Genomic DNA, 22,799 nt, shown 5'->3' on the forward strand with positions numbered 1-22,799 from the left:
TACTCTCAGTCTGTTGAGCAGCTCAGCATATGCAAGATCATCTCTCTGTCTCATGATCTGTGTCATAGTTGTCATTTGAAAATGATCTGTCCAGAAGTCCAGCACATGGTCCTCATACACACAGAGTGGTTTTGCTCTTCCCACAGGTGGTAATTGATAATAATCTCCCACAGCTAATACAGATAAGCCACCAAAAGGTTTCTGGTTTCCTTTGATCTGTTGCAGTCTCCAGTTTACATAGGCAAACAACTGTTTTGACACCATTGATATTTCGTCGATAATTAAAATGTGTGTATTAGAAAGGTCTGCCCTGATTTCATCCAAGCTGTTTCCCAGGCCTTGGTATGGAGGCTTCAAGCTTCTCGGGAGTTTCAGAAGACAGTGCAATGTTTTACCTGAGATGTTAAAGGCTGCAGTTCCTGTGAATGCTGTTAAAAGAACGGTTGGCTTGGAAATGTCAGTATGCTCTCGTATGCATGGAAGCCTGCGCAAAATCTTGGTTGCTTCTGCATAAATAGATTTGATAACGTGTGATTTACCAACTCCTGCTCCTCCATTCAAAAAATACAGAAATTGTTGTGGGTTTTCACCTGAGACACATCTTTTGCACCAGTCTCGGACTGCATAAAATATGGAAGCTTGTGTTTGATTCAAGCTCTGGTACATTTTGCGAATCTGTGCATGATTTTGTTGGGCAGCTTCCACGAGTGGCATAGCTGTGTTACTGACAGAGGTAGATGCTGTGTACTCTGGAATATCCTCCTGCTCGTTCACATCATTAGGATCAGTGGGTTCACGTTCCGATATGCTCTCCAAACGGATCAGTTCATTTGCTGGAGCCAATGTAGTCCATGCATCTTCAACTGGACCATTTTGTTCAAAATCCTCAATTGCCTTTTCTATAGCCTCATTATGCTTTTCATATTTCTCACGGTTTTCGTTTACAATGTTGTGCACACGCTGCAGTTCATCAGTTCCTGGTAGTTTTACCGAAGCAAATGCAAAAAATGATTCGTATGTCTGGAATCTGGCCGACTTCAGCTGCTCATCTGAGCGATATGGCAAGTAAAGCTTTAGAAAAGTTCCATAGAATTTTTCTGGGTTTTTCTGCTGTGAAAAACGGGCAAATCTGATGACAGCAGGTTTTCCCCTCGTTCTTTTCTGTATGTGTCCCAAGTTTTTTTGAAGTGGCAAAACATTTTTACCTTTTGTCTTTCCTGCATAAACAATGCGATATTCACTTGCAAATTCAGCCATGCACATGTTCTCAAATTCAGGTCTGTTAGGTCTGGCTTTGTACTTTTCTGGCAATCCTGTCATCCACACATTCTCTATGTCATCATCCATGCTCTCCAAGCACCTCATTGGTAAACTCATCTTTACAGCGTTGTCATCAGTAGGTATGAATATGACAGCTCGTGATGATGATTTTAATTTCAGACTGCATGTGCGAGCGACTGCCTCCTGAGCACTGACTTCTCTGTTCTTTGAATAGGCATTCATGACCTGCTTCATGCACTCACGTTCAGACAGGTTATCATGGCTTGAGTCTTTTATCACTTTCTTTAGGTAATCACTCATCTCATGCTCAGCTTTTGAAATGTATGAGACAATATACATGATGCAGCTGTAGGGGTTCAGAATGAACTGTATGTCCATGTTTGCATCCCAGGCTCTTAACAACATTGGATTATAGCCGTTAACCCAGCAGTCCTGTGGTCGTCTCTCCATGAATATTGAACTTGATGTAGAAATAGTATCAATATGTTTCTCATACTCTTCATACGTCATGTTTACTTCATGAAGTAGCTGTGTAACGCTATCAAAACTCTGAGTTGAGTCATTCAGTAGATCCCACACCTTCTGTAGCTGCTCTTTTGCAAAACTGGCATAATTTCTTTCCTCTGCTTCATTCCCTTCATCATCATTCTCTGCAGGAGGAGGCCTGGGGCGTGATATCATGGTTCTTTTAATGGGTGGTTTAGGAAATCCAAACCGGCAGTGCTTCTTGTTCTTTCTACAGGATTTGGAGTGGTTACGACTGTGCATCTGCACTTCACTTACAATTTTATGTAGTTCTGGGTCTTTGTCTGGGTCTGGTAATTTGCATGAAATGTATTTATCAATGAAATCACACACATCCTGATCTTCATCTTTTTCAAACTCTGGAGCATCTTTAACCCAAAATAAGCAGTGAATGTGTGGAGAGCCACGTAGCTGGAACTCTACTCTGTAAAAAAAGTCAATTACCTCACCGATAGGTCGAGCAGGGGAATTAATCAAATCTCTCATCAAGGCTTCAACTCGTTTTTCAAAAATTCTCATCGCTGTCACAGGGTTACTTCTGAGGATTTCACATTTTTCGGACCAGTCTAATTCAGCAAAGTTCACAGTTTCACCTTGTTGTGCTTTAATAGCAGTAATCACATCAGGCCATCTCATCTCAGCAGCACTAAACGTACAGAAAAATGTAGGAGTGCCCAGCTGTCTCAGCATAGCAAACAGATCACGGAGAGATTTCTCCCAGTATGCTGGAGTCCCTCTTAATGGTTGCATGAATCGTGTAGCTTCCTTATTTATTATAAGCTTTTCTAACTCCTGTTTGTCCTGCAGCATTGAACAGTTTATTCTGCGTCCATCACGGGTCATGGGTTTTCCTTTTCGTAGTTGAATAGACATACTAGATGTGGCCATGTTCATTTCAGTTACAAACTGCGCAAAGAAGATATAGTTGGTATCCTTCGCACAACGATTGTCAATAGAGAATAGTCTAGAGTTAAAGTATCTGCTGGGAGAAACATGTTTTGCTCTACCAGGCTCATCAAATGTGTTCGTGCCATCTGGAAACTGCACTGGAAACGCCATAGACTCAAGTTTAGGAATTTTGAAAGTGTTTACAGGAGTGTTTCTCTCTGCTGGGGCAATGCAAAATATTCCATCATCATAAGACAACAGCTGCTGGCCGAGATCTGGGGGCTGAAGACATGTGTCCAAGGCAAGGCCTCTCGATTGCTCTTCTGCGGTGTCATAATTTGCATCATTGTGTTCATTCTCATTGCTCTGTTCTTCAGTGTTCTCACTTTGTCTACTGTTCTCAATATCCATTTCCTCATCAGGAGCATTGATGTCATTTGCACACTCTCCATGCTCATTAAACATTTCTTCTTCAGAAGCATTGATGTCATTTGCACACTCTTCATGCTCATTAAACATTTCTTCTTCAGAGAGTTCTGCATTAATGAAGATATCTTTATATTCTGAATGTATGTTTTTTAGCTTTCTTAAAGCAGACAAAACCTTTTGCATGTTCAAAGTCTGAAACTGATAGTGACCTTGGTAACACAGACGTCTTTTGAGTTTAACTGTAAGCAGTTGTGATTCACTTCTTGGTCTGGGTAAACAATTTACTGTTGTTTCTACTTCAGATGCAACAGAAATCACGGCACCTTTAATAGCTCTTTGCTGGCCTTTCGGTAGTGTAACAATCTTAGCAAAAGGAATGTACTTTGCAATAACATGTCTTTCAAGAACATTCAAATCGCAGAGTTCTGGAGGAATGGGAGCGAACTGAAGATTATTCGCTAAAGCAATGTCTGGCATCAGACCTCTCAATAGTGTATTATGGCAGCAGTGACAGATCCACTCTGTTTTCCTGTTCTCCAAGGCACATTGATCAGGGCAGTCGGAGCAGACGTGAACATAGTTTCCAGTCAAGCAAACTGAAGCAACTGTCGGATTCTTCTGATAGCGCTCACGATCACATGATTTGACTTGATTTGAGAAGAGCGCTCTGGCACAGCATGTGCAGACATAAGTTGGCCCCTGTTTTATAACAGCTCTGAAAACATTTAAGGCTCTTAACACAGTCGGATCTTGTACTACGTCAGGCTGGTTATTTTGTAACGTGTCTCTCTGCTGGCGCATCAGATTCATGTTTTTGTATTTGCGCTGTATGTCTTGTGCACACTGTACTGTGTGAAGTGCCTTGAGTGCAGATATTTTGTTTTTAGATTTAAATAAATTATATTCTTTCTGACGAGCCCTAAAATGTGCATCACTGTGATACCGTTGTTTAAAGTTGTTCTTCCTTTTTCCATAGAAGTTAGGATCATTTTTGCATCGGTTTGTGTAATGGTCTATTTGCCTTTGTCTAAAAATTGGATCCTTTAAATATCTATCAACAAGGTATTGCATATGCTGCTCCTTATATTTAACATTGTTCCTATAATTTCTCAATATATAATTCTTCTGATTCTCCCTGAATTGTGCATCATTCCTGTAATTTTTAATTATATAATTCTTTTGTTTCTCCCTGAATTGTGCATCATTCCTGTAATTTTTAATTATATAATTCTTTTGTTTCTCCCTGAATTGTGCATCATTCCTGTAATTTTTAATTATATAATTCTTTTGTTTCTCCCTGAATTGTGCGTCATTCCTGTAATTTTTAATTATATAATTCTTTTGTTTCTCTCTGAATTGTTCAATATTTCTGTACTTGTTTATTACATGAGCCTTTTTTTGCTCTCTGTATTCATTAATATTTTTATACTTGTTTTTCATTGCTTGTTTGTGTTCTTCTCTGTGAAACATACTATTCCAATACTTGTTCTTCATGGCTTGGTTATGTCTTTGCCTGTATTCACTACTTTTTTTATAATCATAGACTTTACGTACAGCCTGTTTTTTGTCATAAACACTTTGCCTCTGAACCATTTCTTTGTTCCTTTTTTGATAATAAGCCTTTAGTTTCCGAGTCTTGTTCAGTTTTTCTGTCTGCTTAATTGTCGATTGTGAATATTGGTGATTAGGAGAGGACAACGATAATTGATCCTGTGACAGCATGCCATGAGAAAGTTCACTGAATGACACATTTTTATTACCGTCTTGATTCTGAGTGACAGAAGTTATAACGTCCATTTTATCTTGACAAAGCAAGTGGGCTTGATCATTATTTGACGTGGCTCTATTAACGGTAGTCTCAGATAGTTGTTGAACCGGCTCTTGGACACACAGTTGTGAGACATCAGCAGACCTGCATTGCTCATTGTTTGACAGAGCTTCGTTCTCAAAAGAGGTGGATGGTTGCACATCACGTTCAAGCTCACAGCAGTTCAGGGAGACTTCAGTACGTACACTGCTTTCAGTTATCCGGTTAATGAACGATACAGGTAGCAGATCAAATTGTTGCTGGTCTCTCAAATCGAAACACCATTGAAACAATAGCATCAGCCTCTCGATCAGGTCTTCTAAACGGAAGAAGGTCAACATCACGGCTGTACCTGTGCTTTCATCTTCCTCAGGCATTCCATATGCTGATCTGCAGTGAGAGTCAAAATAGCCAAACCTCCCTGAGCGATCTCTGAATACGGCGATACACGTGGTTCCACACAGCAGCAAGGCGTCACTCACATCAGCTCTGAGGCACTGCAGAGTATTCTCAAGGTTTTCATACTCGCCTAGGGCAGGTGAATCTTTCAGAAATCCAACTCTCTGAGGATGTTTCAGGATGTTGTAGCAGTTTGAGTTGGTCTTAACTGTGCTTGGCAGCTCATCAAAGTTTAAAAAATTTGCCACAAATTGCCATTTGCTCTGCAGTGTTCGTTTGACACTAGTGTAAACTGCATCACCTCTCTGTAAAATACGGTCTAAATCGAAACTGCGCAACTCATTACATTCATTATGGACAGCTAGGAACATTAAGGCATTGCAAGTACACTGACGGCCTCTGGAGTAAAGCTTGTACCTAGAATCGCTTTGACAGTGGGATGCTGCAACAGACAGAACATAATATGCGTTTTCATCATTCATTTCTGATACAGAGTTGGTAGCGCTACTGGTGCCTAGGTTTCTGCGCTGTTTCTGAGATTGACTCCTCTTTCCTTTTCTTGGCATGGTGATGTTTCAGCACTGGCAATCAAGCAAATATGTTTTAGGATTGGATAAAAATGTTTATATTTACTGATACTTGAAGTAGAACACAAAGATAATGCCTTTTATGTAACTTGATACACAAAAAGGTTAAATATTGTATATACAACAAGACAACAATTAATTAAATAATGTGAAGTTGATTAAACAATTAGTTGATATTCCGACAATTTTCTCTCTCTGTATCTAAAAATATTAGACTGTTGCATAAGGTCACACAAAATATGTCGCTTGTGAAATCAATCATACAATATAGATAAATGCTACAAGACCGAACTTACTGAACAGAAACAGGACTTAATGATAAGAGCCAATTAATAAGTTAATTTTTGCAAAAGTTAAATACCTTATAAATAACACTATAGAAACTTAACACTATGTAATCTTTAAAATCAAACAAATGACTGTGTTTTGATGATGTTTATTTTCCAATGTAGTTTTCGGATCAGTGATGGCGATCACAGATGTGATAGGCAGTAGAGCAGACTGGAGCTGTAGCTGGTCCTTCTTTCAGGCTTTCTGTCAATGCAAATAAATTTGGTCTGTTTTTTTGGGTTTGGTTATTGGGTTCAAAGTTTGGGTTTGGTTATTTGGTTCCAAGTTTGGGTTTGGTTATTTGGTTCCAAGTTTGGGTTTGGTTATTTGGTTCCAAGTTTGGGTTTTTTGGTTCAAAAGTTTGGGTTTTTTGGTTCAAAAGTTTGGGTTTTTTGGTTCAAAAGTTTGGGTTTCTGGCTCTTTTTTTTAGGTGCGTTAGCAAGCTGCTTATGTGCGTTTGTTTTGTTTTGCATGGGCAGATTGCAGAGAGGTTGCGTTTGGGTGCAAGCAAGCAAGCAAGCAAGCAGAGCAGCGGCGTTTGTAATGAAAGGCCAGTTATTTTATCAGTTTGTGAAGAGAAAGTGGAGAATGGCAAAGGTTTAAGCAAATAAGCATGATAAAGGTTTGAGTGAAAATAGATATAAAGGTATTGATAGGATAGGACAGGATAGACAACACACACAAACACAAGAAGAAAAAAAAACAAGTTAGTTACATTCTGAACACAAACAAACATGCCTAGTACAAGAATAATTGAATCATTAAATGTAGGCTAAATAAGAACTGTACTACATTGCCATCATATTAATCATGAATTGTGTTTAAGTGCTACCTAGTATTTCTATTCTCTTTCTATTTCTATTTCTATACGCTTATATTTTAAAGTTGGGTAATGTAATCCAGCCTTAAGGGTTAATTCTTGAAAAAAAATTATTTTCTTTTTTTTATCTTTATCATCATTCCTTACTTTTCCTTACTTTCACTATAAAGATATTGCAAAAAACACCATGTATTAAATCTGAAATGTTTAACAATGTAACTTACCTAGATGGACAAGATGTCCAATCTACTTTAGACAACAACAAAAAAGACAAAGTAGATTTGTTCACAGCTCGAACAAAGCCTGCAAGATCACATTTAACAAAAAGTTGACATTGTTATATATTGTCCTTCAAGATATATTATGTCCATCCAATAACAATGCATTAACACGCTGCAGTACCAATCAAGTTTTCAACCTAATTAAGTAAAATCAAATACATGCAGTGGAAATGGGCAAACAAATTGCCGTAACATTATTCTAGCACTTACAAGGTGAGCTTCACCTGAGAGAGCGAGTTGGACAGGAACACAGCCTGGATTAGCAGCTATGCACTAAAATAGAAAAAATTGAAAAAATGAACTGATTATATGCATTTATTTGTCCGTTAAACTGATGTAAAATGACAGAAGAAAAGATTAGGCTTAAACAATATAATGATCCTGTGGCCCCTCTGGTGGACAACACTACTATTACAGCCTTCAACTCAGCATCAGAAATTAATGAAACTAAGCATGTTTCCCAGAATTACTCTATACATCAATCAAGGAAAAATAATTCATACTAATACATAAATTATAGTTATAGCCCTAAACTATTCCTTTACCTTTTAACTCAGATTATTGGCTTTGGCCACCAAACAGTAGTAGTACATGGTACCAAACATCATACAATCAAAACATTTGAATTACTCCAAATAAAATGTAACATGAAACAAAAAATGTATGTAAACACACACCTGTCATACAATGATGATGGCTCTTAAAAGAGCCTTTAGTTGCACTTATATGGCTTATGTTTTTTTCTTTTTCTCTGCAGCAGCACAGCCTGGATGTCGGCTGCTGTTCAGAGAAAAAAGGAAAAAGGAAGAAAAAGAAAGTATTACCATAAAGATGAATAATCACCAAAAATCATCTAAAATATATAATATTACATTGGTGTGTGAGAATTTGTAAAGTGTTAATCAAAAATAATACTTACATAGCAAAGGAATGCAATGTAAGGGCAAATAAAAAGGTTGAAAATGACCTGTTTTCAGAAGTGTAAAAGGAAGAAGAAAACAAAATCAATGTGCAGATGAATTATATAAATTATAAAGAAAAATGATGACTGACTAATTAATATCCTATGATCATTATTATTATTATATAATATCAGACTGCAGTAAGTCAAATAGAATACTTATGGATGAAATTATGATTTCACAAGGGAAAAAAGGGGGGGGGGGGGGGGGGGTATTTAGGATTATCTAAGGATTTAGATTATCAGTCATAATGTCTAAACCATTCGAGGTAGACTGACCACGAGCTATGAGGTTGTGAAACTAATGTTTTTGCTCCTGTAGAAGCTATTCGTATGAAATCAACCTTGTTTTAAGAAAAACATCTTTTATCCGCGATCTTATGGGGAGGGGGGAAACTACACTACCCACAATCCTAAGCGGAGCAGCAACGTCTCTGATTAGTCCAACTCGCTGTTACCATAGAAACGTTTACCTTACTGGCGAACGGCTAGAGCGAGCTTGATAGTTTGATGCTTTCAGAGAATGTTTTGCCTTCTTGGCCGTTTTAAAAACGTTTTGTTGGCTTGGTCCCAGACTTAAAACTCTCTATAAAATCAATTTGTGGGTCAATGTTTAGCTCTATAACAACAATGGCAGGCTTAACGACTTCACGAACCGCAACTACCACAATGTTAACAGAAAGTAAATAAAAGGCTGATTTGACGTTGACTTGACTGACAGGACAGCTGTTTCGGTGGTTGCCTAGCAACATAAACGAAGCTCACTGCACGTTCTGTGTGATCGGGGCCTAACTTTTAACAGTTTACCAGTGTGGTGACTTGTCATTATGGACGGCCCTCCACCATTCATTAATCATACGTAATGAGATAAGAATGTTTAGGTTGGTTAGGTATTAGATTTAAAATTTAAAGATACATTTCCTCAGAGGATAAGGGGCTATTTGGCCGGTTGCTTTTAACAGCAACGAGTAATGCTCATAATCAGGCTAAAATGGGTGTATTTTTAAAACAATAAAATAAATTAATTCACCACTATTTTTATTACGAATTTTAAAAGACAATTGTGAGATATTTCTCAAATTCCAAACGCTTACCTGACAGAAGATGACAGCTGTTGATTGACTGTTGACAGAAACAGATGATTTCAGTTGAATGAGTGACAGGTTATTAGCTGCAAAGTTCCAGCAGTCTCATTGGTTATAATTAATCACGTGCTGAAGAGCTGATAACGGTCATTTAATTTAATTTTTAAAATTACATTACTGAGCATTTGTTTGTCCATTAATTTACCCCCTCCTTTTATAAACATTTAAATAGATATAACATAACTAAACAATGATAATCAAGTGAGTAAATTAATCATTCAATTATTTAAAACAATAATTATTTTACTGAAAAACAAAAGTTAATTTCAATTCATCTGTAAGATATGAAACACTGGTTGAAGAGTGACCACTGCTCGATAAAACAACCTTGCTAAGAAATTAATTTCTTGCTCTGAGATGAAAGTCTCACCTAATGACCTTGATTATTCTAACTGACTTTGACATTATATGTTCATTTAAGAGTTAAAATAGTCAAACATTCGCTCACATTTAGTGATGCACAGATATCCTCAAAACATTTACATTTATGGAGTTAGATGAATTAAAGAGAGATATATATATATGAGAAAATGTATTGCATTTAACCCAAAATACTTTGCCATGAGAAAACACTGAACACGTGATGACCTTCCTCGCTACTCGGATGCCCACCTTGGGCTGAACTAGTGTGAGCCTTACACATCCATTAAAATAAATACACTTCATTCTAGCATATGATGAATGAATTTTATTTATGAATTCATATGCATTAACATAACTGGTTGATTAAAAACAAGTTCAAAACATAATAAATACAATTATTTTATTAAATACATTATAATAAGTACAATTCATTAAAAAAAAAAAGTGCAACATAAATTAATAAAAATAAAAATCATTCCATTAGGCATCCCATGTACTGTAGAAAAACAAAACACCAAGACAAATTCGCTTTGTTAGCTGCATGATCTTGTTAATCAAGATAGAATGTACAATGAATTCTAATACTTCTACCTTTTTTTCACATGCTTTGTCTGTTTGGTAAGATGGCAATACAATGTGTCCACAGCAAGCGGCAACCTCCCCGTCTCTCTCTTGAAACCAACACGGAAGTGAGTTAAACTGCAATTCATTAACTGGCCGCTTGGCCTGGCTGCAGAAGTGAGTCAAATCTGTATCTCCCTCATGTTAAAATTACCAACTTTACAGCAGAAAAAAACATGTTTACAGCCTGGTTCTCTCTGTGGCTTTGGTCTATACAGCTAATTTTGCCCTTCATAACAACTGTGAGGGGGGTGAATTTTTTTATAACTCATCCGTTTAGTTGATTAATATTTAAATTTAAGGGTGTGGCCACTTGAGTGACAGGTGGATTCCCGCTGATGTCAATGCTAGCCGTTTGTTTGCTGTTACTAGCCGTCACTTCACCTCAGCAAATGTTAGCTGCTGAACTTGCCTTCTCTGCAGTGTTTGTGCTTTTTTTCGGGATTATTTCATACAATTTAATACTTGGGTACAAAGCCCACGTCTTTGGATTCAGTCGTTGTCGTCGAGTATCGTTTGAGAGAACAACCAGCGCTGTATTTCAGTTGTTTTCCTCTGTGAACAGGCACTAATGGATGTCTGACAATTTCGTTGCTTTTTGGGGTTTTCAAATTTAAAACGTCAATAAAGGCTCGTTCGTTCTGCTCTCACGGAACAGATGGATTATATGCTTATGTACCGTTAGATGAAATCATGCAGGCGTCGGCGCTTTCTCCGTTCATGCAATAAATGCACATCCATGAATGAGCGCGGATTTTCTAGCGCATTTAACGTTACTTGCACTTCAAAGGCAATATATCTATGGTTTAACGGTTTAACCCATTTGAGAGGCGGCCGAAATCAAATTTAAAATGGACTGAATAAGCTCTCTATGAACTTGAGCGATTCCGCGCTGACGGACCATGAAAGAGTGACTGACATGTATGCACATAAATCACTGTCACACACAAACACTCTCGAAGTAATACACAGTCTCACTTGTAGCCATGTATTTTAACTATTATAATATTTCGAAGGGCAAAAACAGGAACTTTTAATTGGCTTTACATCATCAGCTAACTCGATCACGTCGAGCTAGGTGATTTCAGATAGCCAGGCTCATATCTATGGCCAGGCTCCTCAGCTCCACTCACGCACTGTTTGCCTATTTTGTGACGCAAGGCCAAGATGGCGACGGACGGCTCCGCCCACTTTAGGCTTCAAAAATGCTCTCCAGAAACCTACGGGTGACGTCACGGACACTACGTCCATATTTTTTTACAGTCTATGGTCCACAGTCAGCTTTTTCACTATATTCATAGAAAATATAATTAACATTATATAACAGTCAAATGAAACTCTTATTACTTAACCTACCAAACATATGCAATAAACACCCATTTATAAGAATTTTCAACTAATGAGGACCACTACAATGTCCTCACTAGTTGTTTGTCATATTTCACTATATTAGGGAGAGCATTTGGCCATTTTGGAGATTTTGGAACTCCAACATGGCAGCCATGTGCAACTAGCCAATTACACACTCACTGTCCCTCTCATTCCCCCTGTCTGTCCCTGTCCCAATATCCGCACTTCTGCCCGGGGACCCTCAATGCGCGTTTCCGCTAAGGGGTGCAAGACCGAAGGGTGTCCCCCCAAGGGCGTAGATTTGGTTTGAACATTGGGGGGGGGTTGAAGTTTGGGTATGCCTCCTTTTCATGTGATCAGGGGGGTATCAGGGGGGTTGTAATATCAGGGGGGTTGTAATGCATAGATTTAAATATTGGGGGGGTTATCTCCCCCCCAACCCCCCCACAAATTACACCCCTGGGTGTCCCGATCCTCTAATGGTGTTCTCCAGGGGTTCTCACACACACAATCTCATGTGTTGCACAAATGCATGTCTACACACACAAAAAAAAATCTGCTTTGTCATCATGTGGCATGGCGATACCTTTTGATTGGACTGCTGCCAAGTATAAGACCCCCGGACCCCCTCTATACTTCACAACTCGGCAACAAGTTTCTAAGGTGAGTCGCTTTTTACTTCTATATAAACTGTCAAGACAGGCAGAACAGAGAACAGAGGTTGTGTATTTTTTTTACCATTAATGAGGATTTAGTCTTAGGTGTTCCTGACAGGAAATTGTATTTTCTTAAGTATTTTTGTTTTTACTTTTTTTACATTACGAGTGTAATTTGAAATAGGTTATATAGGAATGACAGTAATAAAAAACATTTTGACAGGATTTAGTCTGTGTTTCTGACAGGAAAGTGTATTTTCTGAAGTATTTTTTTTACTTTTTTTACATTACGAGTGTAATTTGAAATAGGTTATATAGAAATGACAGTAATAAACATTTTGACAGGATTTAGTCTGTGTTCCTGACAGGAAAGTGTATTTTCTGAAGTAATTTTTTAACTTTTTTTACATTACGAGTGTAATTTGAAATAGGTTATATAGAAATGACAGTAATAAACATTTTGACAGGATTTAGTCTGTGTTCCTGACAGGAAAGTGTATTTTCTGAAGTAATTTTTTAACTTTTTTTACATTACAAGTGTAATTTGAAATAGGTTATATAGAAATGACAGTAATAAAAAACATTTTGACAGGATTTAGTCTGTGTTCCTGACAGGAAAGTGTATTTTCTGAAGTAATTTAACTTTTTTTACATTACAAGTGTAATTTGAAATAATTTATTAAGAAATGACAGTCATAAAATAGCCTGGTTGACACCAGACCTTCTCAGTTGTAACAGAGTGGGGGAAGGTTTATTCACAGCCCATTTCCAAAGGGGCGTCACCAACGGATGCCGCTCAAATGCAATTGGATAGACCTAAAACCAATCAGAGCGATCGTCATCGTGTTGTCACAATGACTATCGCTCTGATTGGTTTTAGGTCTATCCAATTGCATTTGAGCGGCATCAGTTGGTTATGAAGAAATGACAGTAATAAAAAACATTTTGACAGGATTTAGTCTGTTCCTGACAGGAAAGTGTATTTTCTGAAGTAATTTTTTAACTTTTTTTACATTACAAGTGTAATTTGAAATAGGTTATATAGAAATGACAGTAATAAACATTTTGACAGGATTTAGTCTGTGTTCCTGACAGGAAAGTGTATTTTCTGAAGTATTTTTTTAACTTTTTTTTACATTACGAGTGTAATTTGAAACAGGTTATATAGAAATGACAGTAATAAACATTTTGACAGGATTTAGTCTGTGTTCCTGACAGGAAAGTGTATTTTCTGAAGTAATTTTTTAACTTTTTTTACATTACAAGTGTAATTTGAAATAGGTTATATAGAAATGACAGTAATAAAAAACATTTTGACAGGATTTAGTCTGTGTTCCTGACAGGAAAGTGTATTTTCTGAAGTATTTTTTTTACTTTTTTTACATTACGAGTGTAATTTGAAATAAGTTATGAAGAAATGACAGTCATAAAATAGCCTGGTTGACACCAGACCTTCTCAGTTGTAACAGAGTGGGGGAAGGTTTATTCACAGCCCATTTCCAAAGGGGCGTCACCAACGGATGCCGCTCAAATGCAATTGGATAGACCTAAAACCAATCAGAGCGATCGTCATCGTGTTGTCACGATGACTATCGCTCTGATTGGTTTTAGGTCTATCCAATTGCATTTGAGCGGCATCAGTTGGTTATGAAGAAATGACAGTAATAAAAAACATTTTGACAGGATTTAGTCTGTGTTCCTGACAGGAAAGTGTATTTTCTGAAGTAATTTAACTTTTTTTACATTACAAGTGTAATTTGAAATAATTTATTAAGAAATGACAGTAATAAAATAGCCTGGTTGACACCAGACCCTTCTCAGTTGTAACAGAGTGGGGGAAGGTTTATTCACAGCCCATTCCCTTTGTAAATCACCTCAGCGTTTGTGATTGGTGCCTCGATTTGCATTTAGTCTAAGGCAGTGTGCTTCAACCCTGCTCCTGAAGGACCCCCAACACTGCACGTTTTCTTTGTCTCCCTAATCAAACACACATGACTCAACTCATCAGCTCATTAACCCATGTGATAATGAGCTGATGAATTGAATCAGGTGTGTTTGATTAGGGAGACAAAGAAAGCATGCAGTGTTGGGGGTCCTTCAGGAGCAGGGTTGAAGAACACTGGCTAAGGAGTGTTTTAGAAAATACACTTTCCTGTCAGAAGTAATTTCTTTACCTTATCCTTTCTTACTCTCTGGAGTGTCAGCACATACTGCTGCCAACTACCAATGACACACCTGTGACAAAGGGAGGGAAAAATTCAAATAAGTGCATATCTAAAAATTCCCTGATGCCAAGCTAAAATAAAATGATTTTCATGATACCTGACATTCATATGCCATAAGTGCAGACTTTTACTTTAAAGTTAATCCTTACAACATGATAATATATTCACTAGTGAAATGTGTAATTTATATTTATATCTATATACCGGTAGCTGACATCAATAAGTATCATGTTATCACTCAAAGTAACGAGAGGGCCACTTCTGACAGGATTTTACCTTCCTGTTAGAAAGGTTCATTTTTCAACAGTATAGGAAGTGTAACACTATAACAGGTAGCAAGGCTATTTATTTTACAAACTTAAATCTGAGTTTAATAAAGTCATGACAAGCTAATTGATAGTTCATTTGACAAGAGCCTCTTTTACACTATTTTAATGAGCGAGATGCTGAATTCATTTGTTAAAAATCTAAATCTGGACTAGAAATCAGCTACAGGTTTAGCAACACTAATCATTTGAGTCTGATGGAGGAAAAGAGCCTAATATTTGTTAGCGAAAATAAAACCTGATGTGATTGTTATAAATATTCAGTGTGCTATTGATGTGATATTTAGTTTTGCATGTTTTGTGAAAATAAAATGAACAACATTCATAAGTATTATTATTTTACCCACAGATGACTCAAACTAATAGCCCTTACAGCCGGCCCGCACCAATGAGGTGCATCTGTGTGGCAAACAGGACTGTCCACAGGGGTACAGCCTTTGCCCAGCAGGAAGGTGGCGAAGTAATAATCACAGCCACAAAGACGACGACAACAAGTGCACTCAGCACTGGAGGTGCTAAAGTGTATTTAGCACCCAAAAGTGGAGAAGAGGCCGAATTTGAGCAGGGTGGGACATTTGTAATAAAAAATTACTCGCTCTCGCTCAAGTTCGGCCATGAGTGCATTTTCTTGGGTTCGGCGTCAAGCAAATTCAAAACGGCACCAATTAATCTACCAGAAGACGCAAGGGCAAGAGCAGAGGAGGCTCTTTGCCCATCTTCAACATTTAAAAGTGGGGATGACAGTGACATATTCACAAATGGATATGTCACCCTTGGTGGCTATGTGGAGAGGGTGAGTAAAAATGTCATACTTATGAATGATATACGCGTTGAGTTCTTTATTTAATTATTATAATGTTATCTAAGACAACATGTTTAACACATACAGTCTTATACTGGTAAATTATTGGTAAATTATTGGCAAATCACCAGTTAGAGATCATGTGTGAACAGGATGTGATTCCACAGGGCTGATTACTATAAGCTTCACTGTTTTTTTTTTTGTCCTGTGTAAACATCTTTTAAAGATGTGCATCTTTACCTATTAAGCCTCGCTTTCTTTTAAAAAAGACAGTTCATCAAAATATGAAAATTCTGTCATCATTTACTCACCTTAGAAGCGAAAATCTCTCTCTCTCCCTCTTTGTAGTTACAAGTGGTCCGCATGACAGCAGTCAAGGGAGGTGAAGTCCCCATCCTAGACCTTCATTTGATGACTGGCGGGAAACTTGTTGAGGTGTCGCTGTGGCGGGATGAAGCCCTCGTAGATATGAGGATGGGGGACTACATTGAGGCCACACACCTAAAGCCAAATGTCTGGCCCAATGGGAGGTCAAAGATGAACTCCACCTCATATACAACAATCAAGGTACATTGTTGTTAAGATACCTAAAAGGGATTAAATGAAAATTAAAATCATGTCAATTTATGCACATAAAAATTTATCATAAACCTGTCCCCCATAGACTGCAATGCAACTTACATAAATGTAAAGATTCCACATTTCACTTTGCAGGTCTCAGAGAGAGCAGTGAAGACCGTTGAGGTGGAGGTAATCGGACTGTCAGAGGAGGCGGACATGTTCATCCTCCTCGATTCCGATTACGGAGAGTACAGAATGCCATCAAATTTGTACATGGGTGGCAGCAAAGAGCTGCTTGGCGAGCTGCCCATGACTTTAATTATTGACCACTTAAATTTTAAAGTGGTGAAGTTCAGCAAAAAGTGAATGAAAATTCTGCAAGTATTTACTCATCCTTAAATTGGTACAAACCTATAGTTCTTTCTTTCTTTTGCTGGAACACAAAATAAGATATTTTAAGGAATGCTTGTAACCTGACATTATGTGGTCCTTGTTGCCTTCCATAGTATTTTTTTTTCTATACTATGGAAGTCAATGGGGACTAGCAACTGTCTAGGTACTGTCATTCCTTAAAATATATTATTTTCTGTTTCAGCAAAAGAAAGAAAGAAATATAGGTTTGTTACTTTGTATCAATTTATAGATGAGTAAATTCTTGAAGAATTTGAGTAAACTATTCCTTACATTTTTGGTTTATTTGCCTTTTTTATGCCATGTTTTGGAAGTTCAATTTTACATATATTTTAGTTGTTCAAATAAATGTTCCTGTTATAATTTAATGCTATGGTTTCTTGCTATGTTTTTGTACTTCTCCATTTACTCTCATCTCAAAACAGAGTGTCCAGAGCAGCGCTTAATGGGGCAGTAAAACTGAAATAAATCACAATCATCACTGTTAGTTTAAACGCCATGTCTTTGTGGATAAATTCATGGTGAGAATTTTTTTTTAATAATATATTTGCTAAAAAACTCCTAATTTATCTGATTAAGAAATAAAAATAAGTACTTACATTTTCTTGGATTCCTGGAACAAATAAGCCTTTTTTATAGCCGGCCCTCATCCAAGGGTAGAAGAGGCCGCATTTGAGGATGGATTACATATGTAATAATTACACTGTCTTTTAAATATTGGCATGAGTGTATTTGTCTGGGACCCACATAAGCAAATATTTAAAAGTGCTCCACTTACTCTGCTGGAAGAGGGAAGGGCAAGGGCACAGGAGGCTCTTTGCCCATCACCATGCTGGACGAGTGGCGAGGACAGCAATTTATTCCTGTGTTTGTAGGTCCTCTTTGCATGACTCTGGTTCTGAAAGGAAAAAGGTTTTAAAGATCCAGAGCAGATCTTAATGGGGCAGAAAAACAAGCGCACTGAAAAAAAAACCCACAATCATCATTGTTTGTTATATTCATTATTTGTTTTATTTTAAGGAAATAATATTCATGGTTAAAAAAAAAAAAAAAAATACTATTAAAAACTAAAAACATATTAGGTTTAACTTTGTTAAAATGTTTCTCACAGGTTAAAACCAGCACAATCTACTAAAACATGCTTTAACGATAAAGAATTGATAGAAAGAACATGTTTCACAATAATAATTATTATTTATTTTTATTATTACTAACCATTTACATTGGTTCAAACAGGATTCATACCCTTATTTGAGCATGGATAACATCCTATTGTACCTCATTCCCCTTTTAAACGCCTATTTGTATGATATTTTAAATCAAGTAACAAGATAGCCTGTCATTTTCATAAGGAAATCAAAATTAAGATTTTTTTAAAGAAAATATCTGATCACCTAAGAATTTTCAAGAATTGCACTAAGGAACATTCTTAGAATTTATCTTAAGAATTTTCTTAACTTCTTAAGATTTTCATTAATCCAGCCCAATATACTTTCAAATAAAGAAAAAGCAAATCTAAATAAAAAAAAATAGTCAAAATAATAATAACATTATAACTCTCATATAACTAAAATGTAATGTGATATGCCACTGCAATCGATAATTTATCGGACTGGGCAAATGTCTACTGTCCATTTATGTATGAACTGATTGTTTTTTCTTTACTGTTATTGTGAAGCGTTCTTGAGCTTGGGAAAGGCACTATATAAATTAAAAATAGGGCCGGGACTCGATAAAAAAATAAAAAAATCTAATTAATTAGAGGCTTTGTAATTAATTAATCGAAATTAATCTCATTTTAATTGCATATAAATTAGGGCTGTCAATCAATTAAAAATAATTGTGTAGAACATGTTATTGAAATAATGTTCAAATGTTCAAAGGGTGAGCATTGAAATAATTGTGCCTAGCAAATAATCAATACAATACAATTGAACATTATTAAATTATTGAACATTATTAAATTATATACATTTAATATTAAACATTAAATTATAAACATTATTTACACTTGCTTTACAGGTTTTTAACATTACTTCGAAAATGCTGCAATTTAAAGTTTGAGATGTTTTTCATCTGTTTTAGAAAGTATTTTTAGACTTGTTTTTTCAGAATAAAACTTGTTTTACAATCTTGAGCATGTGTTATATTTTGTATTAAATGTGTTTAATTAAGCCATTGCTGCAAGTAATTTGATAGTTAACAATATTTTAGTGTACAGTTAATCACAAATTCAGTCAGCATTGTCATGACTCATGTTCCAACTGCAAACTAGGTTGTAATTGAATGTACAATGTTATTATCCCATGATGAAAGGTAAGACGGTGAAACAACGTCACGATATCAACGTTGATTCAATTAGCAAAACCAAAGCATAATTCAACACTGGTTCAACGTCGACATACAATCTTTATTCACCCATATTGAAAGAAGAGACGGTGAAACAACGTCACGAAATCAACAAAGAAACAACGTCACGATTTCAACGTTGATTCGTTTTGCACAATCGAAACATAATCCAACATCGATTAATGTCTGTCTGAGGTGAGCGGCAAAAAATCCCGCGAATCCGCAGGTTTTTTTTCTTCATCGATAACTAATCTAAACTCATCTGATTGAGCATTGCATCATTAGATCAACAGAGTCGTGTGTGATTGGTTGTAATTCTCAAGCTGGAAAAAAAAAGTATAATTAAAAGTAATCTTGCTGGAGCATAACGGTTACTGTAATGGTGGAACACTTTTTATTTATTTCCACATTTCACTTCAAAAGTGACAATCGCAATAAATTCATTTGGATTGTGTAGGGGGATAGAATATGCATTTTTGTCCATTTTGGAGGGAGCAGGGCAATTGTGTCTCAAATGTAGCAATTTAATTTCCTCCTCTTTCCTCTTTACCTGTTACTGTTACAACGCGCGTCCATCCCCACATAAGTTGTTCTTACAATATAGCCTAATGTTCGTATTATTACGAGTTTTTGCCATAAAGAGAGATTTAAACTATTTGTTCAATCCTTAACTTCAAACTAATTTAAAAGTCTTCAAACTTTCTTGTCCAGACTCGTACATTTGTCATGCATTTAAAGGGTAGCGTTTCCCCATTAACTAGACTGCCACAGTCGAATCTGCACCGCGATAGCTTCATAATGAACAAAAAATAAATACAAATAAACTTAACATTAAAACATATTAATCCTATCGAGAGTGTTTAAAACTTGTTTCAAAGCGAATGGTGTAGCCTACTTGTTTGATCACATCGTGATCTGGTGTTTTCTGCGACTCAGGACGGCGTGGTCCATGTAGGTCAAAACCACACTTCTCGCCCCACTGGTTCCCTCGAGATTTTTCTATGGCGTTTTAGAGTGCGTTTTCAAATATGGAGTAGCCTAACATCACATAAATTACACACACCCGTACAGAAAATGTAAAGATTTGAAAGCATCAGGAATGTTGAAAACAGGGCTAATTTATAGTCTATTTAATCATTACTAATTCGCCTTTGAGCTGCATTAAACGATGCTATTTTCCGATGCTACATCGGTTTTTCATCAGCATTGCAAAGATTAATTTTGACACTGATTTCATCAACTCTATTGTGTCTTTTTACAGTAAAAGTTTTTGTGTATCACAAATCAAGAACAGTTAATGAATTAGTTTAGCTTTTTACGCATTTGAAAATCAAGACATTGTTATTTTAGCATGAAAAACAAAAGGATTATAAATTAATACCTTACTTACATCGTATATGCTCTTTCCCACGACATAATTCCAAGTCTGACTGACTGAGGTGAGGAGCACATGGTGTTGAAAACAGCAAAACTCCCGCGAATCCGCAGGGGTTTTTTTTCCACCGGTAACTAATCTAAATTAAGCTGATTGGTTATTGCGTGATGAGCTCAACAGAAACGTGTGTGATTGGTTGTAATGCTCAACGCTGAAAAGTAATCTTTGCATGACACGTGATCATCTTAACTGTAATGCCGCATCACTTTCCATTTATTTTCACATTTTACTTCAATAGTGACAGTTGTAATAGATTAATGTTGATTGTTGTAGGGGATTATTATTTTATTATTTTACCCTTGTCAAATATGCAGTTTTGTCCATTTTGGAGGGAGCAGGGCAATTGTGTCTAGCAATGCATCAAACTGTGTCTAGCAAATGTTTTTCAGAAGAAAATGGGACATGTCTGTGCGTGTGTGTGTGTCTTCAAACTAATTTAAACTTTAAACTAATTTAAACTGCAAAATGTACTTCATTTAAACGTATAAACTCTAAACGCTAAACTCAAAAACTCTAAGTGTGTGTGTGCGCGTTCGTCTGAGTGAATGTTAAGCAAGTTAGTGTGTGTTGTGTGTGAGTGAGTGCATGTGCGAGTGAGAGTTATCTATCTATCTATCTATCTATCTATCTATCTATCTATCTATCACATTAATCCATTTCAGCTACTTTGAACTTTAAACTAATTTAAACTTCAAACTAATTTAAACTTCAAACTACTTTAAACTACTTTAAACTTTAAACTACTTTAAACTACTTTAAAATACTTTAAAATACTTTAAACTTCAAACTAATTTAAACTACTTTAAACTTCAAACTACTTTAAACTTCAAACTACTTTAAACTTCAAACTACTTTAAACTTCAAACTAATTTAAACTTCAAACTTCTTCAAACTTTCTGGTCCGGCTTTCTCAAGCCAACTTAAAGTTTGTCTCGACGAACTTTTTAATCTAGTTATTATTATTAAGTTGGCTTGGAGAGCCAACTTACTGAAATCCTATTTAAACTTATTATTATTAAGTTGGCTTGGAGAGCCAATTTACTGAAATCCTATTTAAACTTATTATTATTATTATTAAGTTGGCTTGGAGAGCCAATTTACTGAAATCCTATTTAAACTTATTATTATTATTATTATTATTATTATTCTTCTGAGACTAAAAATTTCTATATCAAACTCCTCCTAGAGCTTTCACTCTACATACTCCAAACTCGGCTCAGACACTCAAACTGTTCTGACCAAGTGTGCTATATCTTTTCAGACTGATCGGACTTACGGTTTTCCTAAAAATGACGATCAAAACTCGAAAAAACTCATTCAAAAACTCCCATTGACTTACATTGGGGAGTTCTAAAAAATTCAAACCGACGAAAATTCAAATCAAAATACCTTGAAGACTAAACCAAACTGCCGTTCTATATACTATATGAGCTAATCTAATCTAATGAGAAACTAATCTTTCTCTTTCTTTCTTTCTTTCTTTCTTTCTTTCTTTCTTTCTTTCTTTCTAACTAATCTTTCTTTCTTTCTTTCTTTCTTTCTTACTAATCTTTTTCTTTCTTTCTTTCTTTCTTTCTTTCTTTCTAACTAATCTTTCTTTCTTTCTGTCTTTCTTTCTTTCTAACTAATCTTTTTCTTTCTTTCTTTCTTTCTTTCTTTCTTTCTTTCTTACTAATCTTTTTCTTTCTTTCTTTCTTTCTTTCTTTCTTTCTTTCTTTCTTACTAATCTTTTTCTTTCTTTCTTTCTTTCTTTCTTTCTTTCTTTCTTTCTAACTAATCTTTCTTTCTTTCTTTCTTTCTAACTAATCTTTCTTTCTGTCTTTCTTTCTTTCTTTCTTTCTTTCTTTCTTTCTAACTAATCTTTCTTTCTTTCTGTCTTTCTTTCTTTCTAACTAATCTTTTTCTTTCTTTCTTTCTTTCTTTCTTTCTAACTAAACTTTCTTTCTTTCTATCTAACTAATCCATCTTTCTTTCTAATTAATCTATCTTTCTTTCTAACTAATCTTTCTTTCTTTCTTTCTAGCAACTTTCTTCTTCTTTTAAAGAAGTTCTTTTAAACTACTTCAAACTTTGAACAACTTTAAGCTTTAAACAACTTTAAACTTCAAACTATTTTAAACTAATTTAAACTTCAAATTATTTTAAACTAATTTAAACTTCAAGCTAAGTTAAACTTTAAACTAACATACATAACTTATAACATAACTCTCACCCATTTAATTTAAACTAATGAACTCTAAACTCATA

At 35.9% G+C, this 22,799-nt stretch overlaps 2 protein-coding genes across 2 annotated transcripts in view; both read left to right on the forward strand.

The window, feature by feature from the left end:
- pcxb (pyruvate carboxylase b) overlaps positions 1-22,799 on the forward strand; it is a 426,983-nt gene that overhangs the window by 294,957 nt on the left and 109,227 nt on the right. The window lies entirely within an intron of this gene.
- On the forward strand, positions 12,343-16,723 carry LOC311079919 (uncharacterized protein; the record flags this gene model as incomplete). The annotated part of the gene is made up of 4 exons (XM_084109641.1): positions 12,343-12,450; positions 15,344-15,787; positions 16,145-16,363; positions 16,511-16,723. Exons 1-4 carry the CDS (start codon positions 12,364-12,366, stop codon positions 16,721-16,723), a joined length of 963 nt encoding a protein of 320 aa, XP_083965767.1. The 5' UTR covers positions 12,343-12,363.

Source organism: Abramis brama (genome assembly GCF_963993115.1).
Source record: "Abramis brama genome assembly, chromosome: 3".
NCBI lineage: Eukaryota > Metazoa > Chordata > Actinopteri > Cypriniformes > Leuciscidae > Abramis > Abramis brama.